The sequence below is a fragment of the Lissotriton helveticus genome, chromosome 1_1, assembly GCF_964261635.1.
Source record: "Lissotriton helveticus chromosome 1_1, aLisHel1.1, whole genome shotgun sequence".
NCBI classification, from domain to species: Eukaryota; Metazoa; Chordata; class Amphibia; order Caudata; family Salamandridae; genus Lissotriton; species Lissotriton helveticus.
In genome coordinates, this window is record NC_136057.1 from 442,831,484 (window position 1) to 442,848,722 (window position 17,239).

The following is a 17,239-nucleotide window of genomic DNA, read 5'->3' on the forward strand; positions in this document are numbered from 1 at the left end:
AAAACAGTATGTTTTAACTGACATTTTCACCTAAGTATAGGGTCCCTTTAACCTTTGCTTTTTTCAGTGAATTTCTAAGGGTTTTTTATAAAAAGTAAGATATTATCACACCTAACTATAACGTAACAGTGAAAAAGAAATCATAAATATATACATATCTTGTAATAATATATAGTAATAGCAAAAAGCCATTGGCTAAACACAAGTTAAACTCTAAAATAGAAGTATATGACAGCACCTCCAATGGGGCGTGGCTACCTGCCAAGCATGGCGGACGCGAGCTAAGGAAGCTCCGAGCAAAACCCGACACTTGCCAAATCATAAAGTCAGAATGGGTCACTTTTGTGATACAAATACCTGCAAGTTGTAGCGGAGCAATCACTGAACAAGCGGACTGCGTGTGATGAGCTGAAACGGCCCCCTTCCTGTATAAAATGGATCGGGCCGTAGCTGTGGTGCGGTGACCTAGGAGGGGAGTGCAGACGAGAACATTGGTGCGAGGCTGAGAGTGAGGCCCTGCGGAGCGCAGCTGTTGGTACGGGCAATCTCCATTGCCCTCACGCTCGACACAAGACAGAGGATAGTGGCAGGAGGTGAAAAACACAAGCGGTATCGCGCTGCGGACCCCGGCGCACTGGGAAAAGGATTAGTGGCGCTGACGGACGGCGGAACTCCAAGATGGCACCCGGAGGTAGATGATAGTGTTGCCAGAGGGAAGCGGCGGCGTTGCTGGGAAGTGGAACTCGAATCCAAGGACTGCAGCATATGAGCGGGACACCTACAGGAAGATGACACTGGTAGGAGAACGGACCTGGGATGGAGCGCTACCGTGTATGGGGAGTGTGTGCTGGAACCTGCGCCCTCCCCCCATTGAATATACTGCGGGCCTGAAACTGTGTGGTCCACGAGCGGGGGAGGTTTGCCACCTGGGCTGCGTTGCGGGAACTACGACATATGGGGCACGAGGCCAATTGCTGAAACACGTGGATGCTTAGCGGCTGCTGCGGGCATAAATGGACAATGCGCAGTGCACAAAGGTGTGTGGAGCACCGGAACGTGAGGTGCTGTACAGCAGAAGGGCTTGTGCCTGGAGATAACAGCTTGGAGGGAGTCCACAGGCCGGACTGCAGACAACACCGCATAGGCACAGAGGTGAGATGATATTTTGCCTAAGAGCAGTGCTGCACTAAGAATTTGCGCCCTTCCCTCTCCACAATATCGAGCCCCATGTGAATGTGCTGAACACGAGGGGGGTGTTTTACTGAGCACTGTTGGAGCTGAGCACCACGAATTGTGGATCCGACTGCCCGTCCTAGCGGGCAAAAGGCGGAAGATGGGACAGGTGATGATGTTCTGAACAGGACAGCGACTAGCGGTGCGTTGGTGAGCTCAGCGCTGAATAAGTACTAGAAAGCTTGGCTTTCCGGAAAGACATAGTGGGGTCCAGGAGATCTGCGGTGATGTGACCGAGCGCTGCTTCGGGATTCCAGGAGGCAGAGTTACACTTACAAAATATTCCAACTGTGAGAGTACGGTGGGGGCGGCCTGTGCAGATTGCTTGGCGTTGCAGGTGGTGGCTGAACGAGGTGCGGGTCCGAGTGGGGGTTCACCCACAATCTCGCATGAAGGTTGGTGACCATTGAGGAACAGAGCTATATTGGAGCCCCCCTCCCAGTTATTGAGACGGGTCTGCTGGTGCTTCCGAAGGATCAAGGGTCTGAGTGTACTAGGGTCGACAAGTGCAGAATACGCTAGGTGACAATGGGCACACTAAAGGGAAACAATCGGACTAGCAGGTCCTGGAAAGCTCAGGCACAGTAGTATCGAGTGGCCGGACACAGGATTCGGACGCGGACGTGGTCCCCCCACAGATGAAGCACAGCCTACGGACAAATTAGACCTAATTCTGAAGGAAATCAGAGACTCGCGCCAGGCGATGGAGACACAACTGGGCTTGCTCTCTACTAGCTTCAATCTGCTACAGGCGGACCACAAAAAGTTGGTAGACAAGGTGAAATGCAATAAAGTAGCCATTGATGACTTGATACCTCAACAAACTGAGCAAACCACTCAACTGGAACAGGTACGGCGTCAATTGAGAGGGCTACAGGACAGAGTGGATGAAGCTGAAGGGAACAATGTACGAATCTTGGGAATACGGGAGAAAAGCGAAGGGCGTAACCCAACACAGTTTGTGGAGAACTGGCTAAAAGAACATGTGGCAAAAGAGGGTCTAACGGCTTTCTATAGCATGGAGAGAGCACATAGAGTACCACCTAGGCCTCCCCTCCCTGGGGCACCCCTGAGGCCCCTGATTGCCTGTATCCTAAACTATAAATCGAGACACGATTTTGAGAGCGGCACGAGAGAATTCTCCTATCCGTTTTGAGAATAAAACCCAGATTTTACGTTGGCTGTCCAAAAGGCCAGGGACACGTTCCAAGACGTTAAGAAGAAGCTGAGGGCGCACAACGTGAAATATGCCTTACTCTTCCCGGCCTGATTGAAGCTGATACATGGACAAAAGTCAAATTTTTTTGAGAATCCGGAGGAGGTAGCAGCAGACTGGCTAGAGATCACTTTCACCCCCCCTGCTACACAGGACTCCCTTCCACGGGATGGCTCAATGTGTTCCTCGCGAAGGCGGGGGGCTACACCAGCATGGGAAGTTACCAAACATGGAGAGACGGGTCCTGGGTTGCCTCCATCTGCGGAACAGATCACGAACAGCCAAAGGGATGCTCTATAGGCCTGGGTGGTAAATTCCGTTCCGCTCGCGGAATTTTCAGAATTTGGGTAATTTTGCGTTCTGCGGAGAACGCAAAATTGCCCAAAATTCTGCATTCCGCGGCTTCGCGAATATTTGTGCTTGTTCGCGTACTCAAAATGCGTGTTTGCGATATATTTCCCCCCGAGCACACAAAGAGCAATTGCAAACAGGATAAAAGCATCGTGAACAAGCAATTCCGCGTGTTTGCGGAATTTCTGCATGTTCGGAGAGATTTTTTACCATTTTGCGGAGATTTGCGTAACGCGATTACGCAAATTCCGCCCACCCTTATTGCTCTACTGATGGCAGGAGCACTGGCAGAACATGATGCCAAAACCTGGGCCGAGTCCACTCACTCGTCGGGAGGGGCAATGGCCCAATCGGAGTCCGAATCCAGCTTAACATTGTTCCCTTTAGTCACGGCGCAAACGGCAGACAATTATTGAACTGATGATGGGGGCGCAACAAGAGTGGTATCCTATAATGTATTGCCGAAGTGACTTGATTCACTGTTAATGTAATAGGTTTCCCTGTTCTGTATGTCATTGTATTGGTGTACGATGGGTTTGTGGTGGAGTGATGCAGGTATGATACACGACTAAAGTGGATGATTAATACTACTATGGCGGTTGCCTCCCCCTCCCACCTTGGTGACTGCTCTGTGGTACGATTGCAGTGGAGTTCTAGTTGAACTGTTAGTTCAAGTTTTGTCCTCTCCAGTTCATAGGGGGACCTGAGTATTGGGGTGTTTTATTGTTTTTATGGGCTCAGCGTTAGCTAATATGTCCCTGTTCAGGCTCAGTAGTTCCTGTGGCCCTGGGTGGCCACCTTGCATAAGGCCTGATGGCGCACTTTGATACTTATAAATACAACTCCTAGAATGTTCGAGGCCTCGGCTCCATCCAGAAAAAACATACAGCCAGATTCATCAAGCAAAATTGCGATCGCAATAGCTGCGAATTCAATGAAAAGCAATTCATGAAAGGGAAATGTAAAAAATAGCGGAATCGCAATAAAATAAATGTGAAATCGCAAAATAATTCGCAGAATCTAGGAGGACCCCCCGATAGCGAATTGGAATTAGCGAGAATCCATGGATTCTGCTAAATATTTTGCGAAATTGCAAAATAATCGCAAACGCTATTCATGAAAAATCGCAAATTGCGAAAAATCAGAAAATCGCATTTTGCGAGGTGCAGTTTAAGGAGAACCCAAACCAGGTGGTAACCATGAAAAAAAAATAGTAAAAAAAAAATTAAACGAGCCGCAGGTGCTGACCATCATCCCATTTTTGCGATCTCGCAATTAGCGAGATCGCAATTTGCGATTTCGGTAATTGCGAGATCGCAATTTCAACAGGGAAAACAGCCGATTCTGCGATTTTTATGCGATATTGGGAAAATCGCAATCGGCAATTGCGGCCGATTGCGATTTGCTTTTTTTAAATCCCATTTTTTCATGCATCCCATTCTGCGATTTCTAAATTGCGATTCGGTATTTCTCGCAATTTAAAAATCACAGAATTCGGGTTTGCTGAATCTGATGGATAGACTATTAGCCCAATTGAATAGGCGGAAAGTGAACATGGCGTTTCTACAGGAGACGCATTTAAACCATGATGAGGCAGTGAAGCTAAACAGGAAATGGAGGGGACAATTATTCTTCACATCATATTCGGCCCTCGCTCGAGGGGTCGCGATTTGGATTCGTAACGGCACGCCCTTTAAACTAATAGAGCAAAAGATTGATAAGGAAGGCAGATATGTGCTAATACATGGGTTACTTGACGGGGAACACGTTGTATTGGGGAGTTTTTACACTCCACACACAGAGCAGGACAAGTTCTGGGAGGTATTGAACACGTTGCTGGTAGACTGGGAGGGAAATCCATGGGTGCTAGGGGGTAATTTTAATGCAGTTCTAGATATTGACTTGGACAGGTCGCTCCCGCAATTGAATCCCGCTATCAGTAAGAAACTTGTGGGGGTACTACAAAGCTGGGCACATGGTTGGGGGATAGTGGACGCATGGAGGGCAATGCACACAAGAGACAGCGAATATTCATTCTACTCCCCAATGCACGAACTACATACCCGCATTGACAGGATCTTTTGTTCGGCCACGTTGGTGGATGCAATCAGCGACTCCACAAACCGGGGGAAAACATTATCCGATCATAACCCAGTGGAGATTACACTGCAATGGGGCAAAATACCGACTCTGGTGACGACTTGGAGGCTTCAACCACAGCTGTTAGACAAATCGGTTTTCAAAACAACACTAGCTACTGCTATAGATAATCACTGCTCAGAAAATGCAGATACAGCTTCCGCCAGACAGATAGAGTGGGATGCATTCAAGGCTACTGAGAGAAGTAGCGATTGGCACAAGAGTGGGGATGAGACATAGCCTTGTTACCCAGATTACTGACATTGAAAATACATTAGGAAGGTTAGAGCAGATGGCTGCATTGGACATGGCACATAGGGCCCAATTACAGGAAGCTCACATACGTTACGCTGAACTGTTGGAGGAGCTGTGGGTGCTGGACTATAGGCTGTATGTGCAGAAACAGCACGCGGTAGCATACAGAGCGGGCCGTTACTGGCTAGGATTATTAAGGATGCCCCACCAGTTGTCCCCATATTGGAGATTAAGAATGCAAAAGGTGACCTGGTGTGTACGCAACTAGGCATAAATGAGGTCTTTTGGGAATATTATGAAACTTTATATACAAGACTGGATGACATAAGGGGGGCGGAACTGGATAACTTTTTTGACGATCTGCATCTCCCTCAATTGCTGCGGGCACATAAGGAAGAGCTTGGACTCCCAGTGACTGTGATAGAAATAAAGAAAGCAATCCATAGCTTGCCCCGTATTAAATCACCAGGTGGAGACAGACTGCCAGTGGAATTTTATGCAGCGTTTGCTGATCTGTTGGTGCTTCATTTACAGCGACTATATCACTCGTGCTTAGAAGTAGGCACCCTTCCACATACTACGTTGCAGGCTACGGTGGTTTCACTGTTGAAGCTGGGACGGGATAGTACTGATATGGCAGGGTATAGGCCTCTCTCACTACTAAACGTAGAATAAAATACTGAGCAAGATACTGGCGGTATGGATTGACCAATACATACCGCAGTTGGTGCACAACGAGCAGTGCAGGTTTGTCCCAGGCAGGAACACGGCCTTTAATATCAGGTGGGTGCATCAAACAATGGCTCATACACTACAGCGCACTGGTGCAATAGGTTGTATCTCGTTGGATCTTCGCCAGGCCTTCTATTCCCTGCAATGGGAATATATGTTCTATGCTCCGCATCTTTTAAAAATTGCATTGCTATACTGGAGACATTCTCTTCGATACACCAGGTCGGCGACTCCATATGCCCCCATTATACCTCTGCTGGGGATTCCCACTCAGATGGGCAGGATTAATATGCAGAGAATGAGAATATGGGAAGACCTGAGTGTCACCACAGTGGGTGATCTCTTTAGGGAGGGTACTGTGATGCCACATGATGCGTTTGTACGGGAACATGGAGCACCTGACACTCTGTTCCTCTTACACACAAGTTTATCCCACCCTGTCCGCACTAAATGGGCACCTGGGGGGGGGGGGGTAGAACCAGCCACGCATACATTGATCACAATGCAACATCTGATGGGTAATGGTCGACACCTCTCGAGATGGCTATACAAAGGCATTCGAACAGTGGCAGCGGTGTATCTACAGACTTTCTGAATTAAGTGGGAAGGGGACATCAGTAGGGCGCTCAGTGACAAGGAATGGAATGTGCTGGTAGAATATCCCAGAAAGGTGTTGAGAAACCCGAAATTCAAGTTCATACAACTTATGCTCCTACACCACGCCTATCTGACACAGTGTAAACTGAAAGCCATGTTCCCCGATATATCAGATATATGCCCGCGCTGCCAGCTGCAGACGGCAGATTTGACACACATGCTGTGGAACTGTCCATGACTCTGGCACTACTGGGTGGCAATATGTGAGAATCTAACAGATGTAGCCCCGGTGAGGAATAACGACAGTCTGGAAAACTGTTTGCTAGGACTGGGTCTCAAAGGGAAGAAAGGTAGCCCAGCCACTAAATTTAATAACTTGGCGCTCATAGTGGCCAAACGTAACATTACCATGAAATGGAAAGTTACTAGGCCGCCGGCATTGAAAGATTGGTATAAAGAATTAATGAGATGGGGCAGAGCTGAAGGGGCAGAATTGAAAAGGGAAGAGCAGCTTGGATTACGTAAGACGCCTATATCTATGGAATGGAATATGTTGATGGAGGAGCTTGGCGCTATAGAAATACAGGAGTACTGTACCTAGAGTGTGATCTCATGGAGCAAGGGATGTGCAGAAAAGGAGAGACTCTGGGGCCCTGTGGAATGAAATAGGGTGTTGCTAGAGGCCGTCATAGAAATGTATGTATAAAACTAAAGGACAACATACTGAACTGGACTATGTATATGGTTGCATAATTTCTTCTTCGCTAAGCCTAAGGGGGGAGAGAGAGGGGGGCGGAAGTTGATATGTTTGATCTTTAAAATGTTGTACCATGTCACATGTTGATGCAGAATAGTCCGGGTATGGTACCATATTCCAAGATGTATCCTGCCAGAGCTGTATAACATTTGGATATGGTCAGGGGGGGGTGTCTTTCCTGAATGGAAAAATGAAAGTAGGAATGATACTGGGTATGTTAAGATGTATGCATAACAAGATGTTGTAGATGCTGTAGATAATGGCTTAATATGTTGTTATTGCTATCACCGGAAATGTGTTTCGCATCGTTATGACAAGGCTATGTTGAATGATACGCCCGCGATGTACTGTATTGCAACCTTCTAATAAAAATATGCTTAAAAAAAATGACAGGGCCTCCAACCCTTATTACCTGCGATATTGCTTCAACTAGTTAACATGCTTAAACCCACCGTTATAAGCAATTACCAAAAGAAGTCCTAATTTACCTTCCGGACGGGTGAATTCCCTGAAGGTTGGCAGCGAGATTACTGTGTTGGAGATTGTATGAACCGGATCCAGCATACAGTTGTTGTCATTTGGCCGACAAGACTTGACACAGCGAATGGTGTCTGTTCTTTCATGTCTGATGCAAGGGAGAAAAAAAGATCAGCAATGTTTACATTACCGACATAACTCAGGCAGCTTTTCATTTCAAATAATGCACAGTAAAAGAGTTTCTTAGGTTTGCTGAAAGACTGCATGCGTAATTGTATTTATATAGTGCTTACTAGCCCTGATGAGGCATTGAAGTGCTTTTTGGCGAGTAGCAAACTATTCTGGAACTCAAAAAGGATTAGTGGTAAATTAGTTTAGGGAAATATGAAATTAATTTGAGGGTGGGCATGTGAGTCTGTTGGTTGGATTGAAAAGGATAGTGAAGGGATAGAAGAGGGAAGGGTCTAGAATGTGTTTATTTGGAGATCATAGCAGTAGGAGGAGGTTTATAATGAGTAAGAGTCAAGGGAAGGATTTAGAAAGGCTTGTTTGAGAGATATGACTAGTAAAAGAGATTTGAGATGATGCATAGGGGGGTTAGAGAAGGGAGGAGTCTAGAAAGAGTCATGTTGGGGATCATAGTAAGTGTGGAGTTGGAAAGAGTCTAGAAAGAGGTATTTTGGGGTTCACAGTAGTCAAAGAGTGGAGGTAGAGGATATATTGAGAGAGAGAGAGAGAGAGAGAGAGAGTGAGTGAGTGAGTGAGAGAGGTATATCGTGAGAAATAGGGTAGTGCATTGGAGATGCTGAATTGGGAGTAAAGTAATAAATATAAACATACATAAATACATGGAAGGTATATATGTATAAGTAAGGTAATATATCTAGATTTAGGATGTATTAAATAAACTCACACTTTCAAGTGTTGCTGTACTTTAAGCTAATTTATTTGTATATATGTGTATATTGGAGCATCTATTTAATGCTGAATGAACCGCCGAGGATCAAAGAGAGCTATCCTATCTGCCACTGCTGCCAATTATCGAATTGGAGGTTGCCAGTAATACATTCTGAAGCCTGTTGGGTGTGCTACATTTGAATATTAGGCAGGCGAGGGACCGAAGTAAATGACTGTGGCGCCGGCAATCAGGAAGCACTAGGGCTGATTCAGCTTCGGGGGACCGGAGGTGTCATGAGGCATGTGAGCAACATCTAACATCGCACTTGTCAATTGTCTATGAGAGACTGAGAACCTTTACAGAAAAGTAATGAAATGTTTACCATCAGGTGATAAAGCATCAAAGACATGCTGTCATGGCCGCCAGGGAGAGAGGTATCAGGACCTCAATCCAATGTGTCCTTTGTCGCTGCCTATGACTTTGTGTTCCTCCTATAAGAGCTTGGGAGTGTACATTTAAAATCTATGTAATCTATGTAATGCCAAATGCCGAGTCTGAGCACTGAGGAAGGCTTGATATATATATAATGCAATAATTATTATTATGCATTGTGAAAGGCTACTCTCTGAAACGAGTCTGCTTGAATAGTGAGTGATCTGAGTCTGTTTCGTTATAATGTATTATGGTTTGTAATATTACTTTGTATGATTTTTTGATAACTTGTTTCTATGTAATAAATAAAGCCTGAAGAAGAACGTTAGTCTAAATTTGGTAAATCTCCATAATGTTCAAAAACATTTTCTTCACTCCAAATAATAAAAAAAGCTCAAAGACACCTCACGCAGCTGTTGGTCTTAATTTATACAGAGAGGCCAATAAGCAAGCCCCTTGTTGCAACAGGGCATCCCAAAACAAGCTTAAGGTGCCACCAGCCGGGGCACATGCAGAGAAAATTAAGTGGGGGCAACCACCTTGGGACGACATGGAGGGAAGGCCAATTTAAAGCCTACCTAGTAGATTCACCAAAAGGGGTAACACTGAATAGCAGTAATTGCCAATGTAGGTGTCCTTCGGGATTAGAGGCACTACTAACTTTTGCAAAGTTGAAAAATATGGAGGGAAAACAAGCATTTACAATGCAACGGTCTCGCCTTTGCAAAAGGTAGAGCTATTGGCATTGTAAATGACAAATTTTTTATTTATGTGTTGGTTTTGAAAACAGATAAATAAATGGCATTGTCATTTACAATGCCAATAGCTTAATCTCTTGCAAATGCGAGACCTATTGCATTTGCACCCACACGCACACACACAGAGAGCCACACACACAGAGAGCCACACACACACACACACACACACACACATAGAGATGTGGTGGTGGTGGATGTGGTGGATGTGGTAGTGGATGTGGTGGATGTGGTGGTGGATGTGGTGGATGTGGTGGTGGTGGATGTGGTGGTGGATGTGGTGGTGGTGGTGGATGTGGTGGTGGTGGTGGATGTGGTGGTGGTGGATGTGGTAGTGGATGTGGTGGTGGATGTGGTGGTGGATGTGGTGGATGTGGTGGTGGTGGATGTGGTGGGTGTGGTGGTGGATGTGGTGATGGTGGATGTGTTGGTGGTGGATGTGGATGTGGTGGTGGTGGATTTGGTGGTGGTGGTGGTGGATTTGGTGGAGGATGTGGTGGATTTGGTGGTGGTGGATGCGGTGGATGTGGTGGAGGACCCCAACCTGACACTCCCGCCCCCCCTCACCCCCTCCATTATTTTGATGACAACATACGTGACAGGCTGCAGATTTCTGCATACTGCTCCCAGCTTCAAATGGTTATTAGCAGCTCATTCAAAGTAATACCTGTTTACTCCACCACCAAATCCACCACCACCACCATATCCACCACACCCATCACCACATCCACCACTGCCACATCCACCACCGCCGCATCCACCACCACCACACCCACCACTGCCCCATCCACCCCCCCTCCACCACCACATCCACCTCCACCACCACATCCACCACCACCACATCCACCACCACCACATCCACCACAGTACAGGTGGAATTACCATAACACAGTCGATGTTAAGTGGAAGATAAACCATACGAGCAAGACCTAGGAAGAAGTGAACTGAATAAAACAATGCGCCCTGCTTACCTGCACACGAAAAGCTTAAACACCTGCAGCAGAATAAACTAAAAGTTTTAAGACAAGTTCAACTCCTAATGCAATAGATGCAGTGGATACAAAAATCAGGTCATACTTAAAAGAGAAAAAAAATAGCATTGCCAAATGCGCACGTGCCCGGTTACCCCCGAGCGACACACAAACACAAGTGACAGCAAAGTTTCAGAGTAAGGTATGACAGTTTCCTTCAGACAAGTTTGGGCTACATGGCTCAAACCGCAGAAGTTACGAATACTAAAATGACACTGGTTGACAGGAAACCATCTTTTTATTTGTAATATATATGTACCTGATGTATGTCTAGTTTCATGCATATGTTATAATGCTAGAATATTTTATCATGTATCGATACAAATGTACCTAAAACTTTTTTATCATCGAATTATGTTTTACAACAGAAATTAAAATATACAAAATGTGCAAAAACGTTTCTTTAATTATTATTTTTTCCAAACCATGTTTGGGCTAATGGTACTGTTCATGTGCTAGTGTTCTACTGAGGATTTGCCTGGGTATTTTACTCACATAAACTGGTTACAAACGGAACACACCTGTTAATAAACCACCTTTCCGACACCACAACACAATATAAAGCACCATGTGATGAGCTTACATTTAGTCCAATCGCAAACACCCAAGGCACGCATTTGCTTTAACTTTCAGGTTCTCGGGCCCCACAGACCACGTGCATTGCAGCCGAAACACCCCACTATGGTTTAGGTCGTGGTGGGACACTTAAAATAACTCTGAATGCTTAAGGAGCACGTGGGCATTCTAATATACAAAACAAGATAGTAGGTAAGTCCATTTTAAATTTAAGGCTAGATTATAATGTATGTCCCGGTGACCAACGAGTGAGATTCTGAAACATTAAGCCTCCTTTATCTTCTGTAACACACTTCTAGAAGCAGCATGAGTTTCCATTAGAATATGTACAAAACCAGCCATGCGTGTCCTTAAAGAATATAACACCCCTGCAGATATCAGTCGGACGTATATAACATTCGTACAACAGGCCGCGCGGCACACAACTCTCCAACCGTGCGCGATGTTCACCATTGCTACCTTGCACACTCCTGGTGCCATGCACTAGTGACAGGGTCACTCATCGCTTGTCCATTGGGACCACAGGGACTGTTCCTCGTGACTGGCAGCCGCTGAGGCTTCCGGTAGACGAAACCCCACTTCACGGTCAAAAACGGCACTTCAAATTAAAAATAAAACAAAGAATAGATCAAAACTCCCGATCTAAAGATGTGGACTTTTCCTCATCACGGAGAAATGGAAGATCACACGGGGTGCTCAGGCCAGACTGCGTAAAATAGGCGTCCTTTGCTTTTAAAGAGTAAATCATCTTAAAGTGGTTGTTACCATCCCGAAGGAGTCCTTATCCCGAGGCCTGGGCCGCTGCATCTGGGCACAGTGTCTGTCCTGGATAGGTGGGCAGTGCACTGCCTGCTCACACGCGGTCAGTGTGCGTCAGGAGCTGCACTGAGAGCATGATCGCACAGAAGAGACTCGCCGACTGCCGAGACAGGAGCTCTTATAGAGAGCCACCAATTACAGGCCGCACAATCGGGGGCCACCCCGAGGGCCTCCTCACATGACAGGGCAGTCCCTCTCCCCAGCACAAAGATTCAGAAAACAAGCATTGGGTAGGCTCACGCCTAAACAGCTGACAAGCGGGCAGATGGGCAGCAGGAGTCTGTAAGCCCCGTCCTTTTCAGACTGGGGGCGTGTTTTACTTTCTCCCCTCTTCTCCATTGGCTGGAGAAGAGGAGAGAAAGAAACGAAAAAAACACGCCCCTCAATCCGAAAAGGACGGGGCTTACAGCGAAAAGAGAACGTCACAGAGACCTCTTCTCCAATGGCTGCCCGCCGTTTAGGAGGCCAGCCAATGGAGAAGAGCGGCAGGGTTTACCCTCGCAACTCTGAGACATTAAGTCTCGCTGGCGAGACTGCGCATGTGCGCAGCCTACGCCAGTCTCGACCTAAAAAGCAACAGATATCACAGTTGCACACTTGTCCTACAGAAACCCAACAAAAGTAATTAAAGGGCGACGTAAACTTGGGTATGTAGGACGTAATCTTATTTCTAACCATACTCCAGTCCTGATACAACATTTGCATCCCCAAATACGCAGACATCTTTGAAACTCGATATCTATAGGAACAAGGGATGACCATCGGCAGAATAAGACAACTTACCAAGCGCCATGGAAGTGTTATGATCTTGATAACTGTGCATATGCCCGCGGTTTCTCTGGTGCTGAATACGAGACAAGCTGCAGTTAACAGATGTTGATTACGCTTAAGCTGTTGTAAACATAATCTTTTTTCATCTGCTACTAAAAATATATTCATCTTTTTTTTTTTTTTTTTTTAAATATTTTTATTGCAGATTCGTGAAGTGCATAATCCTACTGTTCAACATTCCTGCATCCGACAACATCAATGCGTATGTCATGAATCAAAACACTACACAGCCCGTGAACCCACATCCCGCGGGACGGGCGGCGTTATTCGTAAAAAACAATAGAGGCACATTTGACAAATGATATATGGAACTGTGCAGTAAGAAAGTCTTACATCTGCATTTTCTCTTTTCATCCCCCCTCCCACCCAATCCCAACCGTAGAAACTGTTATAACCCCCAGAGGCAATAGCACATTGTCAGTACAGTCTTTATAAAACACTTGCACCGGTTTTCCCACAAGTCCGTATCCATATCATGTATGACATCATCAGGTATCCATTCTTCGCCTCCCAACCCCACATCCCACCCATACCCGTCAGAGTACAAATCCTTAGGATCACATTCCAAGTGAACATCTATTACAAGTCTCTCCTTGCTTCTAGCCCATCATCCCATGGCTCCCTACTTCTCTCCCATTCGCTGGTCACCACTTAGGTGCTGTGGTCCCTTCAGAGGCCCCCGTCTAGGCCATGATAAAGTCTCCATTTACTCCACACTTTGCGGAATTTCTTCGGACAGCCTCTAGCCTTATATGTGACTCTTTCTGCCGCCATGTAGAGGTCCAGTCCCCTCCTCCATTCCCCAATCTGAGGTGTGTCAGCCGCCCCCCACTTCCTCGCTACGTCCCTCTTAGCCACCACCAAGGCCAATACTAGGAATATTAGCTGTGGACGGGGCAGATCTATATCGTTGGTCATTCCCAGTAGGAACAACTTCGGTTCCAGTGGAATGTCCAACTCCATTACGGCACTTAATTCACTAGCGATCTCGTTCCAGTAGGCCTGTATATGTGTGCATGACCATAGTATGTGGAAGAAAGTCCCGTTCTCGTGCCTGCATCTCAAGCAGCTAGGATCTGATGCCCTCTGCATTTTACAGAGCCGCACTCTGTCATAATAGACCCTGTGCAGGATCTTAAACTGAATTAGGCGAAGGCGTGACTTGATTGCTACTTCTCTGGGATGCATCAGTACCCCACCCCAGTCTACATCATCCATCTCACCCACTTCTTGTTCCCATGCAACTCGGAGGCCCGCTAGTGTGTCCGGTTTATTATTCATAATTGTTTTGTAGGTCAGTGAGACCGCCTTCTCTGGGATCTTTTCTTGTAGTAAACGGCCCTCTAGTGGCGCGTATTCGGGGAGTGGGTCCCGTAGTGTCCCTTCCGCCAAGTAGGCATGTCTCAGTTGTATGTATTTGTAAAGTTGAGAGCGCTGCAACCCAAATTCGGTCTGCAGAGATGCAAATGGTTTCAGCGCTCCACCTTTCACTATGTCCCCTAGCGTAGAGATGCCGATATTGTCCCATCCCTGGAACCCCTTCAATTTGCGTAGCTCTTTCAGCCAGGTGCATTCCCATAAAGGGGTTTGCCTCGTAGCCCTCTGTGCCCACCCAGTGACAGTCGTGGCTCTCTTCCATGCCCCCAGTGTAATCCTCGTTGCCGCCAGTAATCCGGCCTGCCCCTTTGCCCCATACATGTAGTACAGACTTGAATGTGTGCCCATTTGGTACCGTTCCAGAGCATATGTGGGGTGGGTGGCGGGTGCGTGTAGCCAATCATTAATGGGGGCAAGATGTTCCGCCCAATAATATGCCTCCAGATCAGGAAGCGAAATCCCCCCATCATACTGATGTCTCTGTAGCGTCGCGAGGGCGACCCTGGGGTGTTTCCCCAGCCATAAGAACGACTGAAGGTCCGCCTGTATGTCTCGGAACGTCTTGGAGGGTATCTGATAATATTCATTCTGGAAGGCGTAGAGGAATTTCGGGAGCGATATCATTTTGAACATTGCTGCTCTACCGAGTATCGTCAGGGGGAGAGACCGCCACCTATCTGCGTCAGTTTTAAAGTTACTCACGATACGCGTGATATTACGCTCGTACGAGGTGCCCCTATTAGCCGTGATGAATATCCCCAGATACTGGAAGCCTTCTCCGGTCGTCTGTAGATTCTGCGGCAACTGAGGCCATTCCTCACGCCCCTGGGGATCGTATAGTATTGATTTGTGCCAGTTAACCTTGTAACCTGACCTTGCGCCATAGTTTGCCAGTACATCAAATATGGCCGGTATTGTGCTTTCTGGCTGTGTAACATAGAGGAGAACGTCGTCTGCATAGAGGGATATTTTTTCATGCCGTATGTCTGCTTGGCTGATACAGAACCCCACGATCCTCTCATTTTGTCTGACCGCCGAGGCCAGTACCTCGATTGTCAGGGCGAATAGCAAGGGTGACAATGGGCATCCCTGCCGGGTACCCCGGTGTATGGAGAAAGTCCTGGACATAACCCCATTCACCCTTACTCGGGCCTCAGGGCCTGCATACAGTAGACCGATTTTCCTCCTGAATTTGGGTCCAAAACCCAGCCGTTCTAAAACTCCCTCTAGGAAGGGCCAGTGGACAGCGTCAAACGCCTTTTCGGCGTCAAGGGACATGAACCAGTGTGGGTCAGCTCTGTCTTTTACCACATGTAGCCAATTATGCGTCCTCCTCAGATTATACCTGGTCGCCCTCTCTGGAATGAACCCAGTCTGATCCATGTGTATCAAGTCTGGGATGACCCTTCTCACGCGCGAGGCCAGTATGGTTGCATAGATCTTGGCCTCTACGTTTAGTAATGAGATGGGGCGGTAGGAGGCACAGTCCTCCGGGGGCTTCCCTGGTTTATGGATCGGGATAATCGTGGCCTGTCTAAGATCTAGGGGGAACTGTCCCTCCCTCTCGGCATCCCGAAACATGCCCAGCAAATGCCGCGGCAGGAGATCAGCCATGGTCTTAAAGAGTTCTGCAGGAAGGCCGTTAGGACCTGCGGCCTTTCCTGTGCGGAGTTTGACCAGTGCCACTCGGACCTCCTCCTCGGTGACGTCTGACTCTAGATCATCGCAGTCAGGCTCCTCAAGCGCCGGGAGGGTGATAGGCGCCATATATTGCAACGCCTCTTCTTTGGAGCCTAGATCTCGGGCCACGTATAGAGTTTCATAACAATCTGCAAATGAGTCAGCTATCCTGTCGTCAGTGCAGGCCCAGGAATTCGGGCCCACCCGTATTTTCTCAACCCAGCGTTCGTCCCTCTCCTTCCTACTAAACCAGGCCAGTAGTCTCCCGGACTTGTCACCTACATCATATATGCGGTGTAGGGTTGCCAGTGCCTGCGTCCTGGCCTCCCCCGTCACTAGTTGCCTATACTGCGCCTGGGTATCCGCAAGGCGTCTTTGCGTCCTTACGTCTTTCGTGAGTATGTGAGCTTGTTCTAACTGTAGTATGTGCGCTTCCAATGCCTGTATCTCAGTCTGATTCTTACGTCTAGCCTCAGCTAGCCTACAATGGGCCCTATCACGTAACACTACCTTGAGCGTCTCCCACAGGACTACGCGGGAGTCTACAGATCCTTCGTTCTCTCTCAAAAACACTTTCACGTCGGCCCTGAGTCCCCTCCTAATGTCTGGGTTTTGCAAATCCCAGGCCGAAAGTCGCAGGGTTCTGGGACCCCGCCTCCTTCGGCCACCTGTCTGAACCACTAAGGGGGAGTGATCAGATATCCCGCGAGCATAGTAATCCGCCGAGTCCGTTACCTGCAGCGCCTGTCTGGCCATGAGGATATAGTCCAGGCGAGAGTAGACTTTGTGAGCCCCAGAGAAGTAAGAGAAGGCCTGGGTATCTGGGTGCATCCAGCGCCATACATCCAGGAGGCCCAGAATCTCCATGGATCTGGCTAGAGGGGTCTTGTTCTGCGACCTGTCTCGTTCACCTGACCGGTCTGCGGAGTAGTTCATCACGTCATTAAAGTCCCCACCAAGTATCTGGATCGTATCCGATGTATTGAGAATTATGTCCGTTAACCCCTTCATAGTATCTGTCTGTAACTTGGGCGGGGCATATGCTGATATGAATGTGTACTCCCGCTGTCTCCATGACCCCCG

At 47.4% G+C, this 17,239-nt stretch overlaps 1 protein-coding gene across 1 annotated transcript in view; it reads right to left on the reverse strand.

The window, feature by feature from the left end:
- Positions 1-17,239, reverse strand: part of FBLN1 (fibulin 1) — a 900,993-nt gene that overhangs the window by 313,102 nt on the left and 570,652 nt on the right. The window contains exon 15 of the mRNA XM_078673831.1: positions 7,769-7,905. Within this exon, the coding sequence (XP_078529957.1) occupies positions 7,769-7,905 (137 nt within the window). The remainder of the gene's footprint in view (positions 1-7,768; positions 7,906-17,239) is intronic.